Source organism: Bos taurus, chromosome 1 (assembly GCF_002263795.3).
Source record: "Bos taurus isolate L1 Dominette 01449 registration number 42190680 breed Hereford chromosome 1, ARS-UCD2.0, whole genome shotgun sequence".
In the NCBI taxonomy this organism is placed as follows: Eukaryota; Metazoa; Chordata; class Mammalia; order Artiodactyla; family Bovidae; genus Bos; species Bos taurus.
Window position 1 is genome coordinate 56445509 of NC_037328.1, and position 26669 is coordinate 56472177.

Consider the following 26669-nt stretch of genomic DNA (forward strand, 5'->3'; position numbering starts at 1 on the left):
TTACAAAATTTAAAAATCACTTTAATCTCTCCACAAATTTTACTGCATTGGGGTGAGTGTCAGACATGTACCTCTGGAAACAAATCCTGTGATCACCATGTTATCAGAAGTAAATGCACAATGCATTTGATCTACTTCATCAGTAAAGATATGGAAACAATAACATCATCCCTAGAATGGTTTTGTATGGATTCAGGTCTGACAGACCTAGGTTTCTGTTCCAGGCAGCCACTGACAATCTTGGTAACCTTGAACGAGCTGCTTAACCAGTCTGAACCTCAGTCCTCTCATTGGTAAAATGCAGATAATCCCTGCCCTGCAGGACTGGCAGAGACCAGATGAGATCTCTGACATTTGGTACACAATAAACAATAAATTGAAATTGTTAGTCATTTTCAAATGTGAGCCCTCACAAGGGATCAATCACCAGCAAGTTCATAATGAAGGAACTGAAGTGCAAACACCAGAGAGTGAACAGAATGTCCTTGTGATGTTTTTAGCTCTTGGAAAAAAAGGTTTCCATGTGCCCGGAGGGTCAGAGGGAGTACATTTGTAAAGAAATGTATACTAAATGTATTTAGTACATATTTAGTACATTTAGTATGCAGACAAAGAATCTGCCTGCAATGCAGGAGACCTGAATTCAATCCCCTGGGTTGGGAAGATCCCTGGAGGAGGAAATAGCAAGCCACTCCAGTATTCTTGCCTGGCAAGTCCCATGGACAGAGGAGCCTGGTAGGCTACAGTCCATAGTGTCGCAAAGAGTTGGATACTACTGAGGGACTAACACATACCTTATCTTACATACTAAATATGTGATTCTTCCAAAATAAAATTTTCCTTTAGATGGTAAAGTTAAAATGGAGCTAGGCCCAATGGCTTTACCACAGATGGACTCTCTTGTAGAGGTAACACCTGTTCTTCAGCACTAAGCACCCAGCAGTCAAAGAATGCTCTAAAAGAAAATGTTTGAAAACCAGATCTTATTTAGGGCCTTGGTCCAGTTCTTTTAGGAGTCTTTATTTATTGAGAGGGTAGCCATATTAAAATCAGTAAAGAACAGAGGTGAAAAACAATAGCTGGATGAATTCATCCTTTGGTTTTCATTTCCCTTAACTCCTTACTTATGAAACAAGCTCTCTCAGCTTAAGTGTTCCTGCAAAAATGGCATTAAATCAAGTCCTTTTGCCCCAATGAACTTTCAAAGTTTCCCTCCTCCTTCCAGTAATCCTCACAGCCATCCTTTTCACACGTGGGCGGGAGATATCATTATGTACAATACAGGGAGACTTGACCTTTAAATGTCAATGGAAGTGGGGAGTCTGGGATTCTGTCAGTGTTTCTCTTTCACTAGCATTGGAGAGTTGAGAGAGACTGTCCAGAAGCTAAGTGGGAAGCAGGTCAGGGCGAGAGAAACCGCTCACCCGTGCCTCTCTCTTTGTTTTCACCTGACCCGGGCCGGGGAGGGAAGACTGGACTGGACTCTGCCATCCACATACTTATCCTAGATACCACAATCGCTGGGAAGTGTATGTGGATTGTCGCACCGCAAGAGCAGATAAAGAGGTTGATCAGTTTTGTCACCTTGTCCCTGGGGTCGCTCATCCTTTTGGGGAATCTGTTACTTCACGTGAGACAAAAACAGCACGTGAGGCCAAGGTATTTATTATTGATGGAAAGTTCATCCTCGGGTTCCTTCATGGCCATAGAGGTGGAGCCTCTGGCACTGCTTCTGCCTGCTAGGTGGCGGATGCCCACGCGGCAGCCCTGCAACTACAGAGCGCTGTGGTCCCTGCTGCTCTCCATGCAGTGCAGTGCGCTGCTTTTGCTGAGCTCGCTTTGTGGGCATAAATCATTAGTCAGCCAATGATGAGGTGTTCCCCGGCTCATAACTTGGAAGTCTCCTCTTTGCGTGGATTAACTCAACAATACTCAGCAGCAGTTTTCCAGCTGCTGTAGTTACTGTGATAGCATTTGTGAAGCTCTCAGTTCCTGATGCTCATCTCATTTTCTACCTTATGCCTTTGTTCTTTTATACATCGTTTTTCTCCTCAGAATGCCCTTGAACATCTATATATCCTGCTTACTGATGCTTACATACTAGCCCCTGTGGTCCTGTTTCAACTCCAGCATACCATGAAAAAAGATTTTTCATGGAGGAAGCCCATCTCAACCTGAGGGAAGCCTCCCTCGGTTTTAATGACCCCCTCCCTACTCCCCAGGGAGTTCTGCCTGTTGGGCCCAGCACCTGGAGGGAGGGAGGAGGCAAGGAGGGATGGTTTGGGGGAAAAGGAACCCCGGTGTGACTGGGCCTGGAAAGCCGAGGACCCAGACAGGTATTTGCTCCTGACTAGTTAATATCATGGCACCTCTCACATTGTCATTGAAAATATGTATTCGTGATTTGGGCCTTCCTGGTGGCTCAGTGGTAAAGAATCCACCTACCAGTGCAGGAGAGCGGGGTTTTGGCCCTGGGTAAGAAAGATTCTCTGGAGAAAGAAATGGCAACCCACTCCAGTATTCTTGCCTGGAAAATCCCATGGACCGAGGAAGCTGGTGGGCTACTGTCCATGGGGTCACAAAAGAGCTGGACACGACTGAGAGACTAAACAGCAACAGCAACAACAGAATTTGTGATTTAGCTATAGACCACGTCTTTGGAAACTCCCCACGAGGTCTGCCCTCTGCCAGGCCTCTCCTCAGCCCGCTGCCCTAGGGTTCCCTCTTTCTCTCCCCTTCCTTTCTGGTCTCTCAGTCCCCCTCCCTTTCCTCTGCAGAACAGTTTAGGCCCTTCCAAGCTTCTGTCTCCAGATTGCACACCCCCACCCGCTGCTTAGTACTGCTGCAAGTATGTCAAAAGCCATTAATACCAAAGATGAATCTTTTATTTGTGCCTCACAAACAAAAGATACCACAGTTATCAGGACTGCTCTGCTTAGAGGATAGCATGAACTGAAAATGACTTTTTTTTCTCTTATCACATGTTCATATTCAAAATAAAGAGTTTACTATGTGCTTTAAAGAGAGCACACGCTCTCTCTTTCTCCCTTTTTTTAAACATCTTGCCCATTTTGTAAGGAGTCTCTGGTGAAAACCTACAACTGGCATCAAATTTGTAGAGATTATCCCAGCGATTCTTTCACATCCCTTGTTGCCAGGTCACTTCAGCCACTGCTCTGATACCATGCCCCTCAACACAGCTCTCCCAGGAAGCCCATAATGGTGGTCAGGAGGCAGGAAGATGCCCGGGAGGAAGATGAGCTAGTGATAGCCTTCTCAAGAAGTGAGAGCCAAGTAGTGCTCCATCTGGAGTCTGGCTGTACCACGGCTCCCTGAAGGGCCAGAGAGGGGTCCCTCTGTGTTCTTTGTCACTGTGTGAGTCTGAGAGTGGACCCTGGCACTGAGGAAGTGAGCAGTTTCCAAGTGGCTATTCTTTGGAAACTTGACCTTGCTGATAAGCTCAATACAGAACTTGAGATATATGTTCCTAGTCATTTGTAAAACTAAGCAGTGGTCTCTCCAAACCTTAGAAGAATATCTAGAGCTCTTGATCAAATGATCCTAAGTGGGAATGTTTTTTATTATCTTAGTCTTAGTACTTTGGGAAAAAAAATTTTTAATTTCTTAAAAAGCACAGGTTATTTAAAATGCGAACACTTTTAGTGAAATAGTGTATTTGAGCACCCAAAGCTCATTTTTCGCACATTTTCAAAGAAATACTGTTGAAAAATTCTTAGAAATTATATGAAAATAGAATCTTCTGATCTCTATGTAAATCAAGACATACAATCTTCTTATTTTCTCAGAAAAAAATTGGCCCTTTGAAATGAATTAAAACATCACCAGATTGTCTCCCAGAACTCTCCATGATGGATGGACTGTATCAGGAAGAGGTGTTGTTCAGCCAGGCCTCTCATTTTCTGATCACAACTCCATTTGAGATCTGTTCTCTTTTCTTTTCCTCCTTAAGAGATGGGAGAACATTGCTTGTTTTCTTTGGCTTGAACACTTATCTTTTCTTTCTTTATAAAGCCTGGCTACTGCTCTCTTCTCTGCTGTTTGCACTGGTCATCACTGGATCTAGTTGAGTTTTTATTCCCACCCAGACTCCTGCTGCTTATCTGAATGATCTAGCTTCGTTCAGATACAGTGCAAGCAAGATTTTTGGTCTTTTGTGTTTGGGCACCTTTAATATCCTCTTGCTGTATTTTTTAGATGAGGAAGAGTCTTTGCAGCTAAGATATTATTCATTTTCCTGGAATAATTTTTGGTATGTATTTTACATTAATTTAGAAAAATAAACTTGACATTCAGTACCATTTCAGGTCCACTGGGTAACTGTCAAAATGGCTGCACCTGTTTTCTTGCAAACTGGGCAAATTTGCAATTTGTTGACAGGGTGTAAACTAATAATCAGTGAAAGCATGTGAAATTACAAATCAAACAAAAGTTCAAACTGAGATGAAAATATGCAAGCCCTAATTGGCCACTCTGACGATACTTAACAGAAAAATCATGTCGATTCATTATATGCTTTAAGACCAGGCTTGCAATGGGCAAAATCAATTTTATTTTGACAGACATATTAATAGTATGATGAAGTCCTGATAAAAATTGGGAGTTTTGATGGCTCTTTTAAAAAATAAGCTCAGAATAGTAATTGTCTTTAAAAGAAAATTTGCAGAATGATGATCATGTCTATTAGAAGCTCTTTATTGATATTAGTAAAAATATTTCTATGAAATAGTGGATTTCTCTCAACTCCTTTATATGTTTCCAAGTAAATGAAGCATGTTTTTTTTTCCTCCTGAATAAAAGTTTCTTCTGGGTTTTATTTCAGATGGGCCGTTTTAGTGTCAATATATACACAGAGACATGCACATAAATACTTTTGACACTGAGAGACCTTAGTTCCAAACCTCTGTAGATATCCCTACTACGAGGTTTTGCTATCTAAATGTTTGCCATAACAACTTATATAAGATGTATTTTACCTGGAATTCACTACCTGAATGAAAAAATCTCATAGTGAATTCACACGTGTGGCAGAGCAAAACATTCAAGTTGCAGGTGCATCCAGGCCAGGAGATGGAGAACGTGTCACATCCAGGGCCCAGCTGCTCTTTCAATAGGCTCAGCTGCGCATTCGTGCTCTCAGCTTGCCGCATTACCAAGTGGAAATGTCTTCTAAGAAAGCCAAAAGCCTGTGAATAAAATCGGTGAACCCAAAAGGCCTGAAAAGCCTGTACGTGCAAAGAAAAAAAACGAAGTGATAAAACATGCTGAGAGAAGCGAACTGCACAAAGTGGCCATGGTCACGTCCCTAAAGACTATGCACTAATATTTTCAATATGTAAGAAAATTCAGGAAAAAGCTTCTGAAGAAAACTTCAGAAAAACTGGTGTTTGGTGTTCTAAATGCTTTCTATTATAGAAAGATTATTTATTCTTTATGTAAGTGTTTGAGTGTTTTTGTGATATTTATTAGAACTGATGAGCTTTCCAGGTGGCTCAGAGAATCCACCTGCAATGCAGGAAACGCAGTTTTGATCCATGGATCAGGAAGATCCCCTGAAGAAGGAAATGGCTACCCACTCCAGTATTCTTGCCTGGGACATCCCATGGACTGAGGAGCCTGATGCACTGCAGTCCATGGGGTCACAAAAGAATCTGACACGACTTACTGACTAAAACAAACAATTAGAACTGATAGGGTTTTTTTGGTTTTTTTTTTGATGGATTGGGAAAGTGTTACTGGTTTTTCCGTTTCCAGTTATGATTTATAGCTTTTCCAAAAATCTGCTGTCCAACAGGCTTTAAGCAATAGATTGAGTTTTTAATAGTATTTGTTTATTTGCTGCATTGGGTCTAGCTGCGGCTCACAGCATCTTTTCACTGTGGCGCACAGGCTTAGTTGGCCTATGGCATGTGGATTCCTAGTTCCCCAACCAGGGACTGTACCCATGTCCTCTGTATTACAAGGCAGATTCTTAACCACTGGACCACCAGGGAAGTCCCTGGACTTGGTTTTTTTGTGTTTGTTTGTTTTTTTTCTATAGAAATGAGGATGTTTAGTTCTATGATATTAAAAATAAAAAGTTCAAGAGGAACCTTGAAACTTTCTCTCTTATATTTTCAAGTTGTGTAGTCACTGAATTTATTTATTCTTGTTATTGACATAGGCACAAACTAGAGATTGTTTATAATTAACTTTTAGTGCCAATTTATACTTAGCCTGTATAATACTGTGATTTGAATTTATTTCTTCTGATGTTAATTCTGGATGTAACCTAAAATAAATCCCTTAAACTGAAAACTTCATTTTTATTAGTTAACTCCCACAGCAGATCCCTGAATATGAATATTTAATGAGATTTCACAACATTATTTAAAAACTAGAATTATTTGTTTCTCAGGTCATGTCTTTCAAGTAGAAGATAACATAAATTCCTTAATAATGAAATAATAATAATAATATGTTGGAACTCATTCTGTTGGCCAAGGATTCTTCTGAATGCTTACCTGACGTAATCACTTGGCACTCACCACAAACCACTGATATTGGTGCTGTTGTGCCCACTTGACAAGTGAGAAACAAGGTACAGCATTTCAGTGCCATAGCTAGTAAGCAGTGGAGCCATAGTCATGCATCTAGGCAGCCTGGCACCAGACCCTAGGCTCTTTATCATTGGGGGAACTTTTCATGTAGCCTATCCAGAGCTATAGTGATTCATCAAGTGAGGTCTCAGGACTCACCGTTGGTAAATCTCTTCTTCTTGAACCTGTATTTTGTACACTACAACTGGGTCCTTCAGGGCTGTGTAGGTGGAGAAATGACTTGGGAGATGCCTGGTGGGAATATTTAAAAGATAACTAGGAAAGAGAGAATTGAGTTGGTTCCTAACCCATCAGTGCTCTGGGGCAGGGAATGGGAAGAGGACCGTCCACTTCCAGCTCACCTTTTGAATGGTGCCCTGTGGGAAACAATCACTGGTGGCATTGACAGACATGCCACTTAAGGATAAAAGAGGTTCAGGGTCGGACATCCAGCCCAGACAAGTCAGCTGTCCATGTGACTACTAGGGAGTTCTGTCTGGAGTGCTGTTTTTCAGCCTGGTTTTCTTTATAACCATGCTAACGAGAACTTTGGGCCATTTCTATTCCTGCCCAGCGCCCCCACCCCCCAAACAATGACATTTTAATTCCACAGATACACTGCACGGTACATCTGTTTGGGTATTCTCTTTATGCTTTATCCATAAAAAGAAGGGTTTTTCATCCCCCCAAAACCAATTTTTGCTTCCTTGGGGCAGTGTCACCCCCACTGGGAACATGTAGCCTAGAGGCACCAATACGTTGTGTGATTTGAGTAAACACTGGGTGAGTGAGTGGCCTTCAGTAAGCAGACCTGGAAGGGGCTCATGAGCTTCAAGGTTAAAGGGCCCCCCGAGGGCAGGGTAGTACCTAAGGTAGGTGAGAAGAAATTTTCTTAAATATATGAGATCATGTGTTCTTTGACCTGGGTCATCATCCCCACCTCCCCAGATGCCACCCAGAGGTATGTTAAAGAAGATTTTCTCTATTCCTCATTGTTCAGTTGCCAAGTTATGTTGGACTCTTTGCAACCCCATGGACTGCAGCACACCAGGTGTCCCTGTCTTTCACTATCTCCTGGAGTTTGCTCAAACTCATATCCACTGAGTCAGTGATGCTGGCCAACCATTTCATCCTCTTCCCCTTATTCTGCACTTACCTCTTGTTTCATCCTTCCCTCTCTGTTTTAAAGTGTAGTCACTACATAATTGAAAATGCCATTGTGTTGTTGATGGTATGTATCATTTCATGGTGGTGACTTGAATTGTTTGTTTTATTTAGAGACTGGCTTCCCAAGAAGCTTGCTTTACACTCTTTTTAATTAAGTTCAGAAAAATGGCTACTATTCCAATTTGCCATAAATGGGTAATGAAAGTGCTTTAACTAAAAACTGTTGTGTGTTCACTTGAGATCTCCCAATTCCCAAATAACACCCCTTAGAAAGAGTCAAGCAGCAGTTGGTGTTCCAGATAAGGAGCAAACTGACTGTCCCCTGTCCTGACATAGCAGCTCATTTTCTGCTACCTGGTCCCTAAGTCGCTTGAGTCATGTCAACTCTGAGACCATATGGGCTATAGCCCGCCAGGCTCCTCCGTCCATGGGATTCTCCAGGCAAGAATACTGGAGTGGGTTGCCATGCCCTCCTCTAGGGGATCTTCCCGACCCAGGGATCAAACCTGTGTCTCTTGTCTCCTGCATTGGCAGGTGGGTTCTTTATCACTTATTTACCACCTAGAAACCCCAATGCAGTGTAGGAGGAAATACCTAACATAGGATAAATGTCCTGCTAACCTTTTCGTGTTCAAATATCTCTTTCCTTGTGATTTTGCTGCTTCAGTAACTTTATTCTGGATTCAGTAACCCAGTACACATATAAAATGCCCTAATTAAACTTAAATATCCTTATATAATGACTTACTAGAAGGCATGATAAAGAAGTAAGATGCCCCAATATTTTTCTTTTCTTGCAAACAAGCTGTGATTTTTCAACTGGCCAAAGGGCTTGGAGGCATTCCTAGAACAAAAAGGTTGGTGAAGAGAGCTGCTCCTCAGACATGGGAAAGGCAGTCCACCAGATTATCATCTGAAGATTTGAAAGTACTGGAAGACCAACCAGAGAAACTGATCCCAAGAAGTCCGAGAGCTTGTTGGCAAAGGATAATCTTACATTTTATAAGCAGGGGTGCCAAGCCTGGGTAGACAGAATCACCAGGGGGAGCTTTTCATATTTTTCCTTCTCAACTCCCACCCCAGAGAGATTTTTTGACTTTATAGGTCTTGACTGGGATCTTGGGCACTTGTGTTTCCTAAAAGCTCCCCTAAGGGATTCTGATGTGCATTCAAGGTTGAGAATCACTACTTTAGATTACAGAGTGCTTTCACATACATTATTCAGGGTTTTGTATACATAAAGAGAGGAAGTAGAAACATTTTAATGCCTTTTTATTGTATAAGGAAACAGGAAGGGACAAGAGTAGTAACTGGAAATGAAAAGCTTACAGAAAAATGTTTCCAAAAATTGGAGGAAAATGCCTTCACCTGTGTAGGGCTAAAATTAGGGATGATATCAATCCATGGTGTGTAGAACATTAGGGAAAGGCCTGTTTGTTCTTATTTCCTGCTCTGTTGGAATATTCTTAGGATGACAAAAATTCCCTTCGCAGAGAAGTTTAAAGATAGTTATCCAGTATTTAATGACTATTATTTTCTAAAACCTTATTTAGTCTACTGTATAAATGATAAATATTAGAGAAGTGAAATGTTTGTTGTTAGACGAAAAGTTTGTTAGAAAATATCATGTTACTATTTCCATGTGCATTTGGGGGCTGTGCATATGATTGGTATGTATAGATAGACAACGTGCCTTCACAGTGATCCTTGCAGCTTTCAGATGGTTATAATTAATAATTCTCCAGATAAAAGTGGCAAGTAACAATTTGGTTGTAGCCAGCCAAAGGACGATATAGAGCCTATTCTGGGCTCTCAGCTTAGAAGAAATAGAAGTCAAGTTACAATGAGGAAGAAGAAAAGTAAGTTGTGATCAGAAAGTAGGATGTTGTGTTTTGAGATTTTAAACGTGGGCAATGACAGAGCTTAGGCAGTGACCCAGAGGGCGAGTGACAACTACTGTCAACAAGGTAGAGGCTAAGCTGTTATCTCCACATCAGCCAACAAGGTGGAGAGGAACAGTGCCTCAGGTGCAGGAAAGAAAATCTTCCAGACCCTAAGTATTTAAGATAAGGAATTCAGTTGATCACCCCTTTTTCCCTCTAGTTTCCAAGTACCAGAGCATGACTAATAATAACAGTAACAATAGTTCAGCACTTGCTGTGTATCAGCATTGTTCCAGGCACTTTGCATGCATTCCAACATTCACAACAATTTTTGTGACAATCGATATGATCATGCCCATTTTACAGATGAAGAAACTGTATAGGGTAAGCAGCTTACCTGATATGCATTTTAAACACTGGTGGACAGAATTGGGATGAGAGAATACTTTATGAAAGCTATCAGCAAAGTAAGTGCATAGAGTCAGAGGAAGGGCCTGGTGAGATATGAGGCCGGAATAATGCATTGGAACTTTGTTGAGGAGAGCCCTAAACACCAGTGACCAGAGTTTGAACCTGATCTGTGGGTAACAGGGAAATGATGTAATCAGCACTATTATCTTGAGATGATCGACTTTTAAATTTGAACAAATTAGGCTGGACTCAAAGGATAAGTCAAGGCTCTGTTGATCCTGCTTATAAGACAGGTAGTGAGGTGGGTGGCAGGTGAAGGTTAAAGGAAGAGACATGTTTGATGTCTTTTTTAGAAGTCAGATACTAAGATTGGGTAACTGGTTGGTTGCAGGGGGTGAGGAAGAGGGAAGAATTTAATTAGAATCCAAAGTTTCAAGTCTGAGTAACTGAGTGAACTATTGACCGATTTAGCAGAGGCATTCTGTGGGGATCAGAGGGGCCACATGAGTGGCTGGCTTTATGGAGCACATGGAGAATCTGTCATTTGTTGTGCCTACACCTGCAAGGCAGGTGAAGCCAAAGACCACAGCAGAAGCTGGACACATAAATTTGGAACTTTAGAAGAGTCTGTGCTAGAAATGAAACTTTTGGTGTCATCTGCATAATGGTGCTGTGATTAGAAACTTGGAAAGTAGATGAAATCACTGAGGGTGGGAAAAGGCAGGAATAAAAACGCCTGGAAACTTTAAACTGGGAGACAAGCAGGAGGGAGAAGAGCCAGCAAAGGAGGCCAAAGAAGAGCAGTCAGAGAAGGACAGGCACTCCTGAAGGTGTGCATCGTGCATCACAAGGGAATGGAAAGTTAAAGTGAAAGACACTCAGTCGTGTCCGGCTCTTTGCAACCCCATGGACTGTACAGTCCATGGAATTCTCCCGGCCAGAATACTGGAGCAGGTAGCCTTTCCCTTCTCCAGGGGATCTTACCAACCCAGGGAGCAAACCCAGGTTTCCCGTATTGCAGGCAGATTCTCTACCAGCTGAGAGCCACAAGGGAAGCCCAATACTATATACAAAAATGTAAGAAGGTTCTAGAAAACAGCTGATTTAGCAGGGCCTCACAGAGGCCAGGAAGAATAAAGCCATTTGGAGTTATCAGTTCCAAGGATATAAGGATGAAGGGTAGCAACACAAGGGTAGGAGGTCGCTTCCAACTGGAAGGAGAGTTGATCAGGGAGACAAAGGTCACAGCACTGGCCTCTGTTTCAAGAATTCAACAGCTAGGAAAAAAGAGGACAGTCACTTGAAGGGGTGAGACATGGAAAGTGATTTGTTTTGTTCTTAAGATAAAGAAGACCACTTAAATCTATTGTAGTCAGAGATTTAAAAAAAACAAAATGCCCTGGAGAGGATGAGTGAAGATGCACAGGTACTTTCAGGTGGTAGCAGCAAAACCCTTCCTGTGACAGAAATGGCAACAGAATGAAGTTCTAAACTATTTCCTAACCTTGTCACAAAACAAGCCAGGACTCATGGAGCCATGATCCTGACCAAGTCCACACAGCAGCTGTCTTCGAGAACAAGGCGATGAGGTAGGGGTGCCAGTGGCGGGGGGGGTCACTTCTCTGGGGGAAATGTGTGAATTTAATCCATATATCCCAGGGCAGAGGGAGAGAAACAGTCCTAAAGACAGTCTTGAAACATTTTTTTTTTTTTTTTGGCTGTGCTGGGTCTTTGTCGCTGCTCAGGCTTTCTCTGGTTACAGCAAGCAGGGGCCACGCTCTAGTCGTGCTGCTCGGCTTCTCACTGCAGTGGCTTCTCTTGTGGAGCACAGGCTCAGGATGAGCAGGCTCAGTAGTTGCCCTGAGACATGTGGCGTCTGCCTGAACTAGGTATGGAACTCGTATCCCCTGCATTGGCAGTTGGATTCTTAACTACCAGTTAAGTTAATTCCCTGGATGACCAGGGAAGCCCCAAGACAGTCTAAAGAGTAAAATGTCTTCTTTCAAGGAATAGGGAGAAGAGGAAACTTGGATAATAAATCTGGGGTGGAACATATTAAGATTTTCCTTTTGTAAGTACTCTTTGCATGATGTAACCTTGTAAATATTCTGTGTGAAGTGTGGGGTATTTTTACCTGGATTTTCAAAAAAGAGAGAGTTAAGTGCACTCAAGTGTCTGGATGTTATTGTTCTCACTCTATGTGAGTGAACTCAACAACCTCCTGGGAAAAAATTAGGTAGAAAGGCAAAAATATTGACAGTGGTTAACAGGTGAGTGTTGGCTTTGACTGCTGGAGGCCTCGGAAGGACAAATGCTATCAAACAGTCAGCGAACAACCTGCTCCCTTGTCCTGTTCCTTCCTGTCCAGGGGATGGCAGTGGGCAATGCTAGGCAGCTAGAATAGAAAAGGGAGCAAAAGGTTGCAGAGAGACTCCGAGTTCCCAGGAGATGTGCATGCCCTTCCTCTTCTGCAGGATGCGCTGGTGCCCAGTGTGTCCCCATGTATTCAGAAATGGTCCCTGGGGCCCCACGGCTGTCACACTGCTGCATAGTCCTCAGACACGGAGAAAACCCCGGAGGTTGTTAGCACATCTCCCTCTGGGCATGAAACTGGGCTCAGCACCAGCCAGAGAATATCAGCAGGGATTTGCTTTTCTCCATGCTTGGATAATGGCTATTCCCTGATACCCAGGGAAGAATTAAGTACAATACATAACTCATACTATATTACACACTCAATCCCAAACAGCTGGGCTGCTGATAAAATCTAAAAAGAAGAGAGAACTGGTTGTCCTCCATCTATACATAATGTATTCATAATAAATCTCTCAGTGAAGAGGTATAAAGAGCTCCTATTTCTGCTGCAGCCCAGGGAAGCAGAGCATTCGGCAAGTTTCCAGTGAGTCTCATTAGCAGAGACAACCAGTGTGGGAACTCCAGAGGGACTCGCTCCACATTTCTATTAGTAACAGCCATTTTTTACCTGAAACATGCTAGTAATTTCCTTGCTCACAAAATTCACTTTGCCTGAGGATTGATAACTATGCTTTTTCTTAATAGTTACTGAATACCCTTCATGTTCTAGAGACTACATAACAATAAAGCATTGCTTGTCACATTTTTTTTGTTGTTTTTTGGGTTTATTTCTAAAAAGATGAAACAGTAAAAACCATTCCCAGAATGATTTATTTTCAAGAAAATGGAAATAATAAAACATAAAACAGTAGAGTTGTATAAAATCCTACATTATGTATGAAATACCTACTCTGAAACTTACTGAAAAGTATAACTGGTGACAGTCAAGAGTATTCTATATGAATATAAGAATTTTGATTCTGGTGTGAGTCGTAGTGATTAAGGACAAGATTGGCAGAACACAACACTTTCCTCTTAGATTTTGTTTGCAAAGTGCAGCACCCTGTGAGGAGACCCCTGGGGTCAGAGCCACTCACCAAGCCAACCAAATAAAAATGGTTGACACCAGATAGAAACTGATGACAAAATGGAAGATATTTGTTAAAGATAATTTTTACTTAAGTTACTACTGAAATATTTTCTCACTGTAGTTAGAAAAGTGTCTCTCATGGTCATTTAGACTTTATAACAGTAAGATCATCTCAGTGTCTAGGAGGATCCTTACCTTCTTTAAGGAAGAGAAATACAACATGCATTTGATCATTTAATAATTGGCTTATTAAGAGATGATTTCAGAAAAAGGGGCATATAACTAACCAAGGCTCTTCAGAATGTTTATATGATCTGTTAAGAAATCATTCCCACTGACTTATTTTTACAATATGAAAATAGTATATACAAAATTGTAAGAAGGCAGTTTAAAAAATAATTCTGCCTTTCTTAGAATTTAAATGCCTGTCCCAGCATTACTGAGATAGACACAGAGTTGTCTTATCTTTTCTTTCATGCCTGCTTGAATAAAGCATTGAATAATGTGCCACCATTAAACATTCTTCTATGAGGTACGCTTAAGCAAACTCTAGTTTGTCTCTATTAGGAATATTCTTCAGAAGAAATCTTTATTTTTCCAAACATTAGTTTAGTTCTTCAGAATAGATTTCCTATTGAAAATGAATTTTCTGAAATGAAATTACTAGATTAAATGGTGTGAATATTTTAAAGCTCTTCTCAAACATTTTTCTAAGTAACTTTCCAAAAAGGTATTTATTAATTTACCTTATACCAGCAATGTATGAAATTATCATTTTACTCCTGGCTGAAAAGTGAAAAGTAGAAGTTGCTCAGTCGTGTCCGACTCTTTGCTACCCTGTGGACTCTATACAGTCCATGGAATTCTCCAGGCCAGAATACTGGAGTGGGTAGCCTTTCCCTTCTCCAGGGGATCTTCCCAACCCAGGGATCAAACCGTGATCTCCCACATTGCAGGCAGATTCTTTACCAACTGAGCTATGAACAAGCTGCTAATAAGACTACATTAACTTTATTTGTGTTTATTTCATCCCTTGCAAGCTTGAAAATTTTTGCAACTATTTGTTCACAGTATTCTGTGTGTGTGTACTTCTTTTTTAATTCTTATCTTTTCGGATTATCTGTCCGAGCTCAGTCTCAACTGCTCACCTCCCCTTTGTTGCTTTGTGTAGGCTCCCATGATTCATTCAGCTACTGGGTAGATGAAAAGTCCCCAGTGGGGCCTGACCAAACCCCAGCGATCAAACGCCTTGCCAGGATCTCCTTCGTGAAGAAGGTCATGAAGAAATGGTCTGTGACTCAGAACCTGACATTCCGAGAACAGCTGGATGCCGGGATCCGTTACTTTGACCTGCGTGTGTCTTCCAAGCCAGGGGACGCCGACCAGGAAATCTACTTCATTCACGGGCTTTTTGGCATCAAGGTCTGGGATGGACTGATGGAGATCAACTCATTCCTCACACAGCACCCCCAAGAGATTGTCTTCCTGGATTTCAACCACTTCTACGCCATGGATGAGGCCCATCACAAACGCCTGATTCTCCGGATCCAGGAGGCCTTTGGAAGCAAGTTGTGCTCAGCCTGCAGTGTGGAGAGCATGACGCTGCAGAGGCTGTGGGAGAAGAAGTACCAGGTAGGAGGGAACAGAGAGAAACTTCCAAGGGCAAGAACGGAACTCTTCCTGCTTTTTCAGGGTCACCAGCCCTAAGACATCTCATTCCAGGGCCCTTGGGGTAGAAGGCGTAGAGTGTTTGTGATAATAAAAATCTGGTTCCTGGGCTCTCAGATGGCTCCAAGGGCTCCCCTGGGTACCACTGAACCGGGATTGCTAAGCTGCTAAGTCATTTCAGTTGTGTCCGACTCTGTGCGACCCCATAGATGGCAGCCCACCAGGCTCCGCCATACCTGGGATTCTCCAGGCAAGAACACTGGAGTGGGTTGCCCTTTCCTTCTCCAGAACCGGGATTGATACCTGCCAAATATTTACTACATGTTTGGCAACTGGTTGAGCATCTAAGTAGACTTTGAATGACCTGGCCAGAACCAGCCCAAGGCAGAGTTGTGAAATAAGACCAGTTGGCCATTACCATTTTTCTATCTCCCATCCAGTCTGTTTAACCCTCCTTGTTCCCCTTAGGGATAATCTGTTCCATTGAGCCTTCAACTCAATGTCAGATCATCCCTGACATATGTTAATCGATAAGTAGAAGCGTCAGCTGACAAAGGCACAGGAAGTGATTCATCTCAGAGGTGTTAACATTTTTAAAGGCATTTGGGTCAGTGGGGGATACAGAGTTAAGGAAGGAAAAGCCCATGAAGGGATCAAGTCTGGAAGAGCACCCCCAAGTTGAGAAGAGACCCAAACTTAGACCCATGATGCAGAAACTCAGGAAAAGGAGTGTGAGCCTCAGATAAATTCTTCTCTGGTCTCAGAGGATGGTGATGGTGGGAGAGGAGAGCTTTAGGAATGGTCAGGCTCCGATATAGACTCTTTAAAAAGGAAGAAAAAAAAAGACCTTTCTTTCATTCCCAGTTGCTTCCTTACTAATAGATGCATTAACCAAAACATCTTCAAGATGCAGTTATTTTTGAAATGAGAGAAGAGCTTTTAATTAAAAATCAATTTAAGATTACTCATTTGCAAATATATGTTGAACACCAAGTATGTGCCAAGCTCCAAACTAAAGCACTTGGGTTAAATCAGTAAATAAAACAAAGATCCTTGCCCTGGTGGAGATTTCATTCAGGTGGAGGGAGATAGATCATAGGTAATAAATATGATAAATACAGCATATAAAATGTTAGAAAGTCATGGGAGCAATGGAAAAAGAAAGGCAAGCAGCGGAAGGGAAAACCAGGGTTCTGTGGGTTGGAGGATCAGTCACAGTTTTAAATAGTTTGATCAGAGTAGCCCTTGTTGAAAAAATGGCATTTGAGGGAGTTAATCTACTGGGGGAAGAGCTTTCCCAGCAGAGGAACCAACCCGAGCAGAGCCCCAAAGCAGGAAGGTGCCCAGCATTGTTGAGGAAAAGCACGAGCTGTGGGGCTGGAAAGCAGAGCAGCAGAGGAAGGCAGAGAGATGGTAGGGGATCATAGGGGCCTGGTAAGGACTTGGCTTTTACTCTGAGTGGGGAAGGTTCTGGGAGGGTTCCAAGCCCAGGGTGCTATGGCCTGGCTTAGGTTTTGATGGCATCCCTCTGGTTACTGAGAAGAGACTTGGAGTAGAGACAGAAGGAGAGTATGGAAACCAGTGAGGAGAATCTCAGTGGAAAGAGAATCTCAGTTCAAAATCTCAGATTTTGAACCCAGGAGAAGTTAGAGCTAATAGGGTTTCCTCATTGTTGGGACCATGAGGATTCAAGGATGACTCCAAGACTTGGCCTAAGGAGCAAGAAACACTGGATTGCACTGTGCACCCCTAAATGGCTCTACAAATACTAAAGAGTTAACTCTCAGATCAGATCAGATCAGATCAGTCGCTCAGTCGTGTCCGACTCTTTGCGACCCCATGAACCACAGCATGCCAGGCCTCCCTGTCCATCACCAACTCCTGGAGTTCACTCAAACTCACGTCCATCGAGTCAGTGATGCCATCCAGCCATCTCATCCTCTGTCGTCCCCTTCTCCTCCTGCCCCCAATCCCTCCCAGCATCAGAGCCTTTTCCAATGAGTCAACTCTTCGCATGAGGTGGCCAAAGTACTGGAGTTTCAGCTTTAGCATCATTCCTTCCAAAGAAATCCCAGGGCTGATCTCCCTTAGAATGGACTGGTTGGATCTCCTTGCAGTCCAAGGGACTCTCAAGAGTCTTCTCCAACACCACACTTCAAAAGCATCAATTCTTCAGCACTCAGCCTTCTTCACAGTCCAACTCTCACATCCATACATGACCACAGGAAAAACCATAGCCTTCACGAGATGGACCTTTGTCGGCAAAGTAATGTCTCTGCTTTTGAATATGCTGTCTAGGTTGGTCATAATTTTCCTTCCAAGGAGTAAGCGTCTTTTAATTTCATGGCTGCAGTCACCATCTGTAGTGATTTTGGAGCCCAGAAAAATAAAGTCTGACACTGTTTCCACTGTTTCCCCATCTATTTCCCATGAAGTAATGGGACCAGATGCCATGATCTTCGTTTTCTGAATGTTGAGCTTTAAGCTAACTTTTTCATTCTCCACTTTCACCTTCATCAAGTGGCTTTTGAGTTCCTTTTCACTTTCTGCCATAAGGGTGGTGTCATCTGCATATCTGAGGTTATTGATATTTCTCCCGGCAGTCTTAATTCCAGCTTGTGTTTCTTCCAGTCCAGCGTTTCTCATGATGTACTCTGCATAAGTTAAATAAACAGGGTGACAATATACAGCCTTGATGAACTCCTTTTCCTGTTTGGAACCAGTCTGTTGTTCCATGTCCAGTTCTAACTGTTGCTTCCTGACCTGCATACAAATTTCTCAAGAGGCAGATCAGGTGGTCTGGTATTCCCATCTCTTTCAGAATTTTCCACAGTTTATTGTGATCCACACAGTCAAAGGCTTTGGCATAGTCAATAAAGCAGAAATAGATGTTTTCCTGGAACTCTCTTGCTTTTTCCATGATCCAGCGGATGTTGGCAGTTTGATCTCTGGTTCCTCTGCCTTTTCTAAAACCAGCTTGAACATATGGAAGTTCATGGTTCACGTATTGCTGAAGCCTGGCTTGGAGAATTTTGAGCATTACTTTACTAGCGTGTGAGATGAGTGCAATTGTGCGGTAGTTTGAGCATTCTTTGGCAGTGCCTTTCTTTGGGATTGGAATGAAAACTGACCTTTTCCAGTCCTGTGGCCACTGCTAAGTTTTCCAAATATGCTGGCATATTGAGTGCAGCACTTTCACAGCATCATCTTTCAGGATTTGGAATAGCTCAACTGGAATTCCATCACCTCCACTAGCTTTGTTCATAGTGATGCTTTCTAAGGCCCACTTGACTTCACATTCTAGGATGTCTGGCATGTCCTAGTTAACGCTCAGTGTCTGTTAAAGTTATCTAAGCTATTTTTCTTCACTAAAACTTTCATAAGTGATATTTTGCCAAACATTTACTACACCTCTCCCCTAAACATAAGTTTATATCTGTTTGGACTCACAAGCCTAATTTGGAGAAACTTTTCCCCAGTGGAATCTCTCTCTTACAACATTAAATAATACTAGTAACAAGAACAATACTAACATTCATGGGACTTTTACAGTGTGCTAAGTACAGGGATTAACTCATTAAATTCTCTCAACAGCACTAGGACATAGGTTGTCATTATTATCCTCACTTTACAGATTTGAAAACTGAGGCTTTCCCAGTAGAACATTCTTGGTGATTGGCAAGGCTGTCTCAGTCACAGACTGTCAGCTCCCCAGAGTTCCCACAGATCTCAATGCTTTCCCAGGGCTGTTCACACATTTGGTGATTTTCACAACCAGAGTCATAGATTATGCTAACAAAAACACTTTGGCAAAGTTTATCATAGGTTTTCAGAGGGTTTGCTGAATGGGAGACAGGGAAGATCTGTGAATGGGCCTTTGAATATGAGGGTTTGGGTAAGGTTAAATTTTGAGCTAAGTTGGTAAACAGGTTATAATTTTATAATTTTGTACACTGGCTGCCATATTGCATACTAGATCATTTAGAAATTTGCAGAGAAACAGGTAATTTCAGGAGTAACAAATCATTCTGGCAGTGAATTTCTAGCAGAGAGTAAAGCTCTGATATAGTTTTAAGAGTGGGCTAATCAATATCATGGTAATCCAAGCCTATGCTCCAACCAGTAACACTGAAGAAGCTGAAGTTGAACGGTTCTGTGAAGACCTACAAGACCTTTTAGAACTAACACCCCAAAAAGATGTCTTTTTCATTATAGGGGACTGGAATGCAAAAGTAGGAAGTCAAGAGACACCTGGAGTAACAGGCAAATTTGGCCTTGGAGTACGGAATGAATCAGGGCAAAGGTAATAGAGTTTTGCCAAGAGAACGCACTGGTCATAGCAAACACCCTCTTCCAACAATACATGAGAAGAATCTACACGTGGACATCACCAGATGGTCAACACTGAAATCAGATTGATTATATTCTTTGCAGCCAAAGATGGAGAAGCTCTATACAGTCAGCAAAAATAAGACCGGGAGCTGACTATGGCTCAGATCATGAGCTCCTTATTGCCAAATTCAGACATAAATTGAAGAAAGTAGGGAAAACCACTACACCATTCAAGTATGACCTAAATCAAATCCCTTATGATTATACAGTGGAAGTGAGAAATAGATTTAAGGGACTAGATCTGATAGACAGAGTGCCTGATGAACTATGGACAGAGGTTCGTGACATTGTACAGGAGACAGGGATCAAGACCATCCCCATGGAAAAGAAATGCAAAAAAGCAAAATGGCTGTCTGGGGAGGCCTTACAAATAGCTGTGAAAAGAAGAGAAGGGAAAAGCAAAGGAGAAAAGGAAAGATATAAGCACCTGAATGCAGAGTTCCAAAGAATAGCAAGGAGAGATAAGAAAGCCTTCCTTAGTGATCAATGCAAAGAAATAGAGGAAAACAACAGAATGGGAAAGACTAGAGATCTCTTCAAGAAAATTAGAGATACCAAGGGAAGATTTCATGCAAAGATGGGCTCGATAAAGGACAGAAATGGTATGGACCTAACAGAAGAAGAAGATATTAAGAAAAGATGGCAAGAATACACAGAAGGACTGTTCAAAAAAGAGCTTCATGACCCAGATAATCACGATGGTTTGATCACTCACCTAGAGCCAGACATCCTGGAATGTGAAGTCAAGTGGGCCTTAGAAGCATCACTAGGAGCAAAGCGAGTGGAGGTGATGGAATTCCAGTTGAGCTATTCCAAATCCTGAAAGATGATGCTGTGAAAGTGCTACATTCAATATGCCAGCAAATTAGGAAAACTCAGCAGTGGCCACAGGACTGGAAAAGGTCAGTTTTCATTCCAATCCCAAAGAAAGGCAATGCCAAAGAATGCTCAAACTACCACACAATTGCACTCATCTCACACGCCAGCAAAGTAATGCTCAAAATTCTCCAAGCCAGGCTTCAATAGTACGTGAACCACGAACTTCCAGATGTTCAAGCTGGTTTTAGAAAAGGCAGAGGAACCAGAGATCAAACTGCCAACATCTGCTGGATCATAGAAAAAGCAAGAGAGTTCCAGGAAAACATCTATTTCTGCTTTATTGACTATGCCAAAGCCTTTGACTGTGTGGATCACAATAAACTGTGGAAAATTCTGAAAGAGATGGGAATACCAGACCACCTGACCTGCCTCTTGAGAAACCTGTATGCAGATCCGGAAGCAACATTTAGAACTGGACATGGAACAACAGACTGGTTCCAAACAGGAAAAGGAGTACGTCAAGGCTGTATATTGTCACCCTGCTTATTTAACTTCAATGCAGAGTACATCATGAGAAATGCTGAGCTGGAAGAAGCACAAGCTGGATTCAAGATTGCTGGGAGAAATATCAATAACCTCAGATATGCAGATGACACCACCCTTATGGCAGAAAGTGAAGAGGAACTCAAAAGCCTCTTGATAAAAGTGAAAGATGAGAGTGAAAATGTTGGCTTAAAGCTCAACATTCAGAAAATGAAGATCATGGCATCTGGTCCCATCACTTCATGGGAAATAGATGGGGAAACAGTGGAAACAGTGTCAGACTTTATTTTTCTGGGCTCCAAAATCACTGCAGATGGTGACTGCAGCCATGAAATTAAAAGACGCTTACTCCTTGGAATGAAAGTTATGACCATCCTAGATAGCATATTCAAAAGCAGAGACCTTACTTTGCCAACAAAGGTCCATCTAGTCAAGGCTGTGGTTTTTCCAGTCATGTATGGATGTGAGAGTTGGACTGTGAAGAAAGCTGAGTGCCAAAAAATTGATGCTTTTGAACTGTGGTGTTGGAAAAGACTCTTGAGAGTCCCTTGGACTGCAAGGAGATCCAACCAGTCCATCCTAAAGGAGATCAGTCCTGGGTGTTCATTGGAAGGACTGATGCTAAAGCTGAAACTCCAATACTTTGGCCACCTCATGCGAAGAGTTGACTCATTGGAAAAGACCCTGATGCTGGGAGGGATTGCGGGCAGGAGGAGAAGGGGATGACAGAGGATGAGATGGCTAGATGGCATCACCGACTCGATGGACATGAGTTTGAGTAGACTCCGGGAGTTCGTGATGGACAGGGAGGCCTGGCGTGCTGCGATTCTTGGGGTCACAAAGAGTCGGACATGACTGAGCGACTGAACTGAACTGAATCTATATCATTCAACAACCAACACCCCTAAAATTATGATGGAAAGAGACTGTGATGACATGTCAGAAAAAGGTCTCATGTCATCAATTTGAATTTCAGGGCTTCCTTTGTTCCACTTTCTTTCCCAAAGGTTTCCCTGCCATGCCTCTTAAAAGCTGAACAAAGAGATCTCCAGCAGAGCCTCAGTTACCTCCCCACTGTTGGAGCACGCCACGCTGGCGGTTAAACTTTATTCATTATGTAGTGAGCTGCCTTGCATGTAACCCCCAGAGTATTTTATTACCATAATTTAATGGCAAGAAGTGTACAACCATTCAGTCACATTTCATTTACTCCATATGCAATTACATCCCAGCTCACAGGTTTGTGCCGGTACATTAGTGGCTATGGGTTTTGAAGGTACAGTGAATGAGAAGATTTCATCTACAATTTGGCAGTATTAGAATCTTAATGAGAAGGTAAGAAGAATATGTGACACTAGTAAAATATAAGACAACTGATATACAATTACGAGACGAAACTGCCTCAAATGTACTGTATGAAGAAACGCGTTTGTAAGCCATCAGTTGAAAAATAGTATATAGTCTAAACCTACATCCTGGGGCCCTTGGAAAAGAATGATCAAAATAAGAAGAGGTCAATTAAAGAATAATTCTATACAGGAAATGAGATTTTAAATCTGAGTCTCAGGAGAAAAGTGGCACATAAATTGCTGAGCTGGAGGGAAGAATATCTCAGATGGGAAATACAGCAGAGTGAGGTTGGGAGTCTGATGCCAAACACAGGCCCCGGGCAAGCTGCTGCCCCTAAAATTCTGTAAAAGGAGTCCTGGTGTGCTAGGCCAACCCCCTACTGTAAACAGAAATTACCCCTCTAACCTTCAGGATCAGATTACTCAAGAGGCTCCTGAGGAAAGGCATAAAGCCCCTTTTGTAGAATGTGTCTTTTTTGCACATTCTCCAAGGCAGAGTGAAGAACGGCACTGTCCTTTCAACCCCTGACCCTCTGCCCAGGGGCCAGGAGCACAGGAAGTGGTCTGACGGGCCCTGTTGAAGGATCATGCAGCCTTCCGCCTCTCTTCTCACTGTCCATTTCACAGCCAGCTCTTCACCCTTATGGATGTTGGAGACCCCGGCCTTCCAAACAAGCCATTTACAATGCCAGCAGGAAATCCTCCCCAATCTCCCAGGCAATCTTCTTACGATGAGCCTGTGATTAACCTCATTAAGACATGTGTTTACCACAGACATCATTAGTAGTCAGTCAGACATTACTCAGAGCCATTAAACACAACGAGAACAACCATTAGTCTGTTCAGTGCACGGAGCTTGGCGCTCCCTTGCTCCAGGCCTTCCAGAGCAGTTAGGCTCCTTAGTCACCAGCTGAATGTGCCCCGGAAACAAGACCCACATTCAGAGTCTTGCCCTTGGGTGCCTGGAGGATTATGCTCTCAGGCCAGCTATCCAAGGATTGCAGTTCAGGGAATGTAAATACACAGGCTGGACATTCCCTTAGGAAAGAATCCCTGCCACCCAGGAGGAGAGAAAATACACTACTGACCTCGGTTCAATTCCTGGGTCGGCAAGATCTGCTGGAGAAGGGATGGGCTACCCACTCCAGGATTCTTGGGCTTCCCTTGTGGCTCAGCTGGTAAAGAATCTGCCTGCAATGCAGGAGACCTGGGTTCGATTCCTGGTTTGGGAAGTTCCCCTAAAGAAGGGGAAGGCTACCCACTCCAATATTCTGATCTAGAGAATTCCATGGACTATGCAGTCCATGGGGTCACAAAGAGTCGGACACGACTGAGCGACTTTCATTCACTCAGTCTGGAAACGTAAGCAGCAGAGCTCTGGACTGGAACAATCCCTGTCTCTCAGCTGCCTTCAGAAGCTAATTTATGCTGCGATGTAGCTTGCTAATTATTTTAGCAATACCGCTAGTATCACCACCATCCTGAGAGGTCCCAATGGAGACTCATCCCCTAATCGAAGTCTTCCCTGTCTTGTGCAGCTCCTGCTCTCCCTTCCTCACCTGGCAGGTTTCCTTCAGAATCAGCACACACAACTGAAAACCTGAGACCTCTCAGATTAGTTCAGTGTGTCTATCTCAACCCAAGGGCTCAGGGTCAATTCCGTGAACATAGGAGTCATAATTTACAGGACCAACCACAGAGGTTCTCCACCTGGGGTCCAGCGATTCCCAAGGGCAGGGGGTCAGGATAGAATTGAAGAAGTCCGTGAATTTGGATGGTAAAAGCACTGCCTATGTACTTTCAGCCTCTAACTGAATATCAGCATAACTGCTGATAGGAGTGTGGCTCATGAACTGCCCTCCTTTGTTCTGAATGTTTCAGGTTCTTATCTTCTATCACTGTCCCTTCTACAAGCAATACGCCTTCCTGTGGCCTGGAAAGAAGATCCCAGCGCCCTGGGCCAATACCACGAGTGTGCGCAAACTCATCCTGTTCTTGGAGACCACGCTGAGTGAGCGCTCGCCCCATGGCTCCTTCCACGTGTCTCAAGCTATCCTCACACCCAGAGTGAAGACCATTGCCCGGGGCCTGGTTGGCGGCCTCAAGAACACACTGGTCCACAGGTAGGAATGAGCATCCTTCCTTCAAGTGAGGGTTAAAAAAAAAATCTCTTTATCTTGATTTTCTTCTGAATAAACAGCAGTAAAACTATATACTTTGAAGACTTAAAATAACAAAAATTCCAAAAGCATAGTATTTGAAAAAGCTGTGCACTTGAGGTGACCTGCATGAACCATAGCCAGAGGATCTCTAAATAAAATATTCTGTTAAAATACACATATTGTACCATGAATACTCTAAATTTCAATACAAAGGCAAAGCGCTTTCAGCCACCAGCAGTCTGCTCCTGTTCACATCGGGCTTGCAGTTCTGTCTTGTTCTTGCCCTGCCCTCGAAGCTGCCCAAGCACTCATGCTCTCATGAAGCATTAAATGAAGCTTCTGGGCCAGGTGCTAGTGATTCAGAGGTGGCCCACCCAGGATTTAGAGTGTCCTTCTCCCTTCCTTAGGACTTCCCTGGTGGCTCAGACGGTAGAGTGTCTGTCTACAATCTGAGAGACCTGGGTTCGATCCCTGGGTTGGGAAGATTCCCTGGAGAAGGAAATGGCAACCCACTCCAGTACTCTTGCCTTGAAAATCCCATGGATGGAGGAGCTTGGTGCAGGCTACTATCCATGGGGTCACAAAGAGTCGGGCACGACTGACCGACTTCACTTCTCCCTTCCTTAAGTGACAGTCCTAAGAAGCAGCTCAGGATACCACCCACCATGTCATAGCTTCAGATACATCCCTGGAGCAGAACTGATCCTGACTATACAGTTAGGCAGGAGAAGCTCCAGTTGTATTAAATGATGTTTTTTATCCTGGACACTGATAAATGATAGGCATTGTCAAGAAAAAGGATGGCTTTTATATACATACAAGTATGTGTGTATGCCTATGCCTGTGTATAAATGCAATGTTATAAATACATCTACCTAATAGGGCATCCCTTGCAGTCAGAGCTGAGAAAGTTAATATATTTGGGTAACAAGGGATATTTACAAGAATCACTTCCTTCCCAAGTTCTGTTCTAGGTGCTGAGTGCTGGTGTTCAGATAATGAAAGATCCACCCAAAAAATGTGTCCCTGTTTATCTGGTTAGTTTGGGTAGCGTGACTTCCTATAACAGGAGCTCATCTGGCAGTGGTTTGGATAACAACCTGAGAGCTCCTGATTGTGTTGGCCATGAGCAGAACTAAAAAACCCCTTTCTTCGTGGCTCTACTGTCTTCATTGAATTACCTGTGGTTAACTTGGGAAAGAGTTTCATAAACCAAGATTAGAACTATGAACTTTTCTTTGTATAGTATATGTTCACATATCCATATCATTTCCTTATGCCTTTGGTAAATTTGTAGAGTAATATTTATTTATTTATTTATTCAGTGATGAGTAGGAGCTAGATCCAGAGACACAAGATGAATAATCTAGTCTGTGCCCCCACAGATGTACATTCTGTGAGGAAAAATAAACATGTAAATTTCTGTGTAACACTGAAAAAAGTGAAATGAAAGCCGTGTCCAACTCTATGCAACCCCATGTACTGTAGCCCGCCAGGCTCCTCTGTCCGTGGGATTCTCTATGATGAAGTCTGTGCAGAGAGTTGTACTTACACAGGAGAGGAAGTCTTTAAAAATAAGGATTGTTTTATCTTATTAGCCTGATATATCTTAGCCCCCAGAGGAGGAAATGGCAACCCACTCCAGGATTCTTGCCTAGAAAATCCTATACACAGAGGAGCTTTGTGGGCTACAGTCTATGGGGTTGCAGAGTCAGACATGACTGAGCACACACTCATGTGTTCCCTGGAAATTCACATGTCAAAGTCGTAACCGCCAGTCCCTCAGAATGTGGCTGTATCTAGAGAAAGAAGCTTTAAGAGGTAGTTATTTTAAAGTGAGGCCTTTTGGGTGAGCCCTGATCCAATCTGACTGGTGTCCTCGTAAGAGGAGGAGATTAGGATATGCAGAGACCCTGGGGATGGGTGTGCACAGAGAACAGACCCTGTGAGGACACAGGGAGGTGGCTGTCTGCAGGTCAAGGAGACCAGCCTCAGCAGAAGCCAAACCTGCCGACACCTTGATCTCTGACTTCGGACCTCCAGAGCTGTGGGGAGATAAAGTTTTGGTGTTCAAACGTTTTCTTACAGCAGCCCTGAAAAACTAATGCAATCCCTTTACAACAGGCTGCCTTTGACAAGTTTCCTGAGGACTCTGAGCTGTGGTTTTTCTCACCAGTTAAGTGGGGTTAGTAACACCACACAAGATTGTGGAGTGTTAACAGAAAAGTGCCTCC

The 26669-nt window shown here is 42.9% G+C and overlaps 1 protein-coding gene across 1 annotated transcript in view; it reads left to right on the forward strand.

The window, feature by feature from the left end:
• The window catches only part of PLCXD2 (phosphatidylinositol specific phospholipase C X domain containing 2), a 56775-nt gene that overhangs the window by 20043 nt on the left and 10063 nt on the right, over positions 1-26669 (forward strand). Inside the window, exons 2-3 of the mRNA XM_005201351.5 lie at positions 14674-15134; positions 24155-24396. Coding sequence (XP_005201408.1) covers positions 14674-15134; positions 24155-24396 — 703 coding nt within the window. The remainder of the gene's footprint in view (positions 1-14673; positions 15135-24154; positions 24397-26669) is intronic.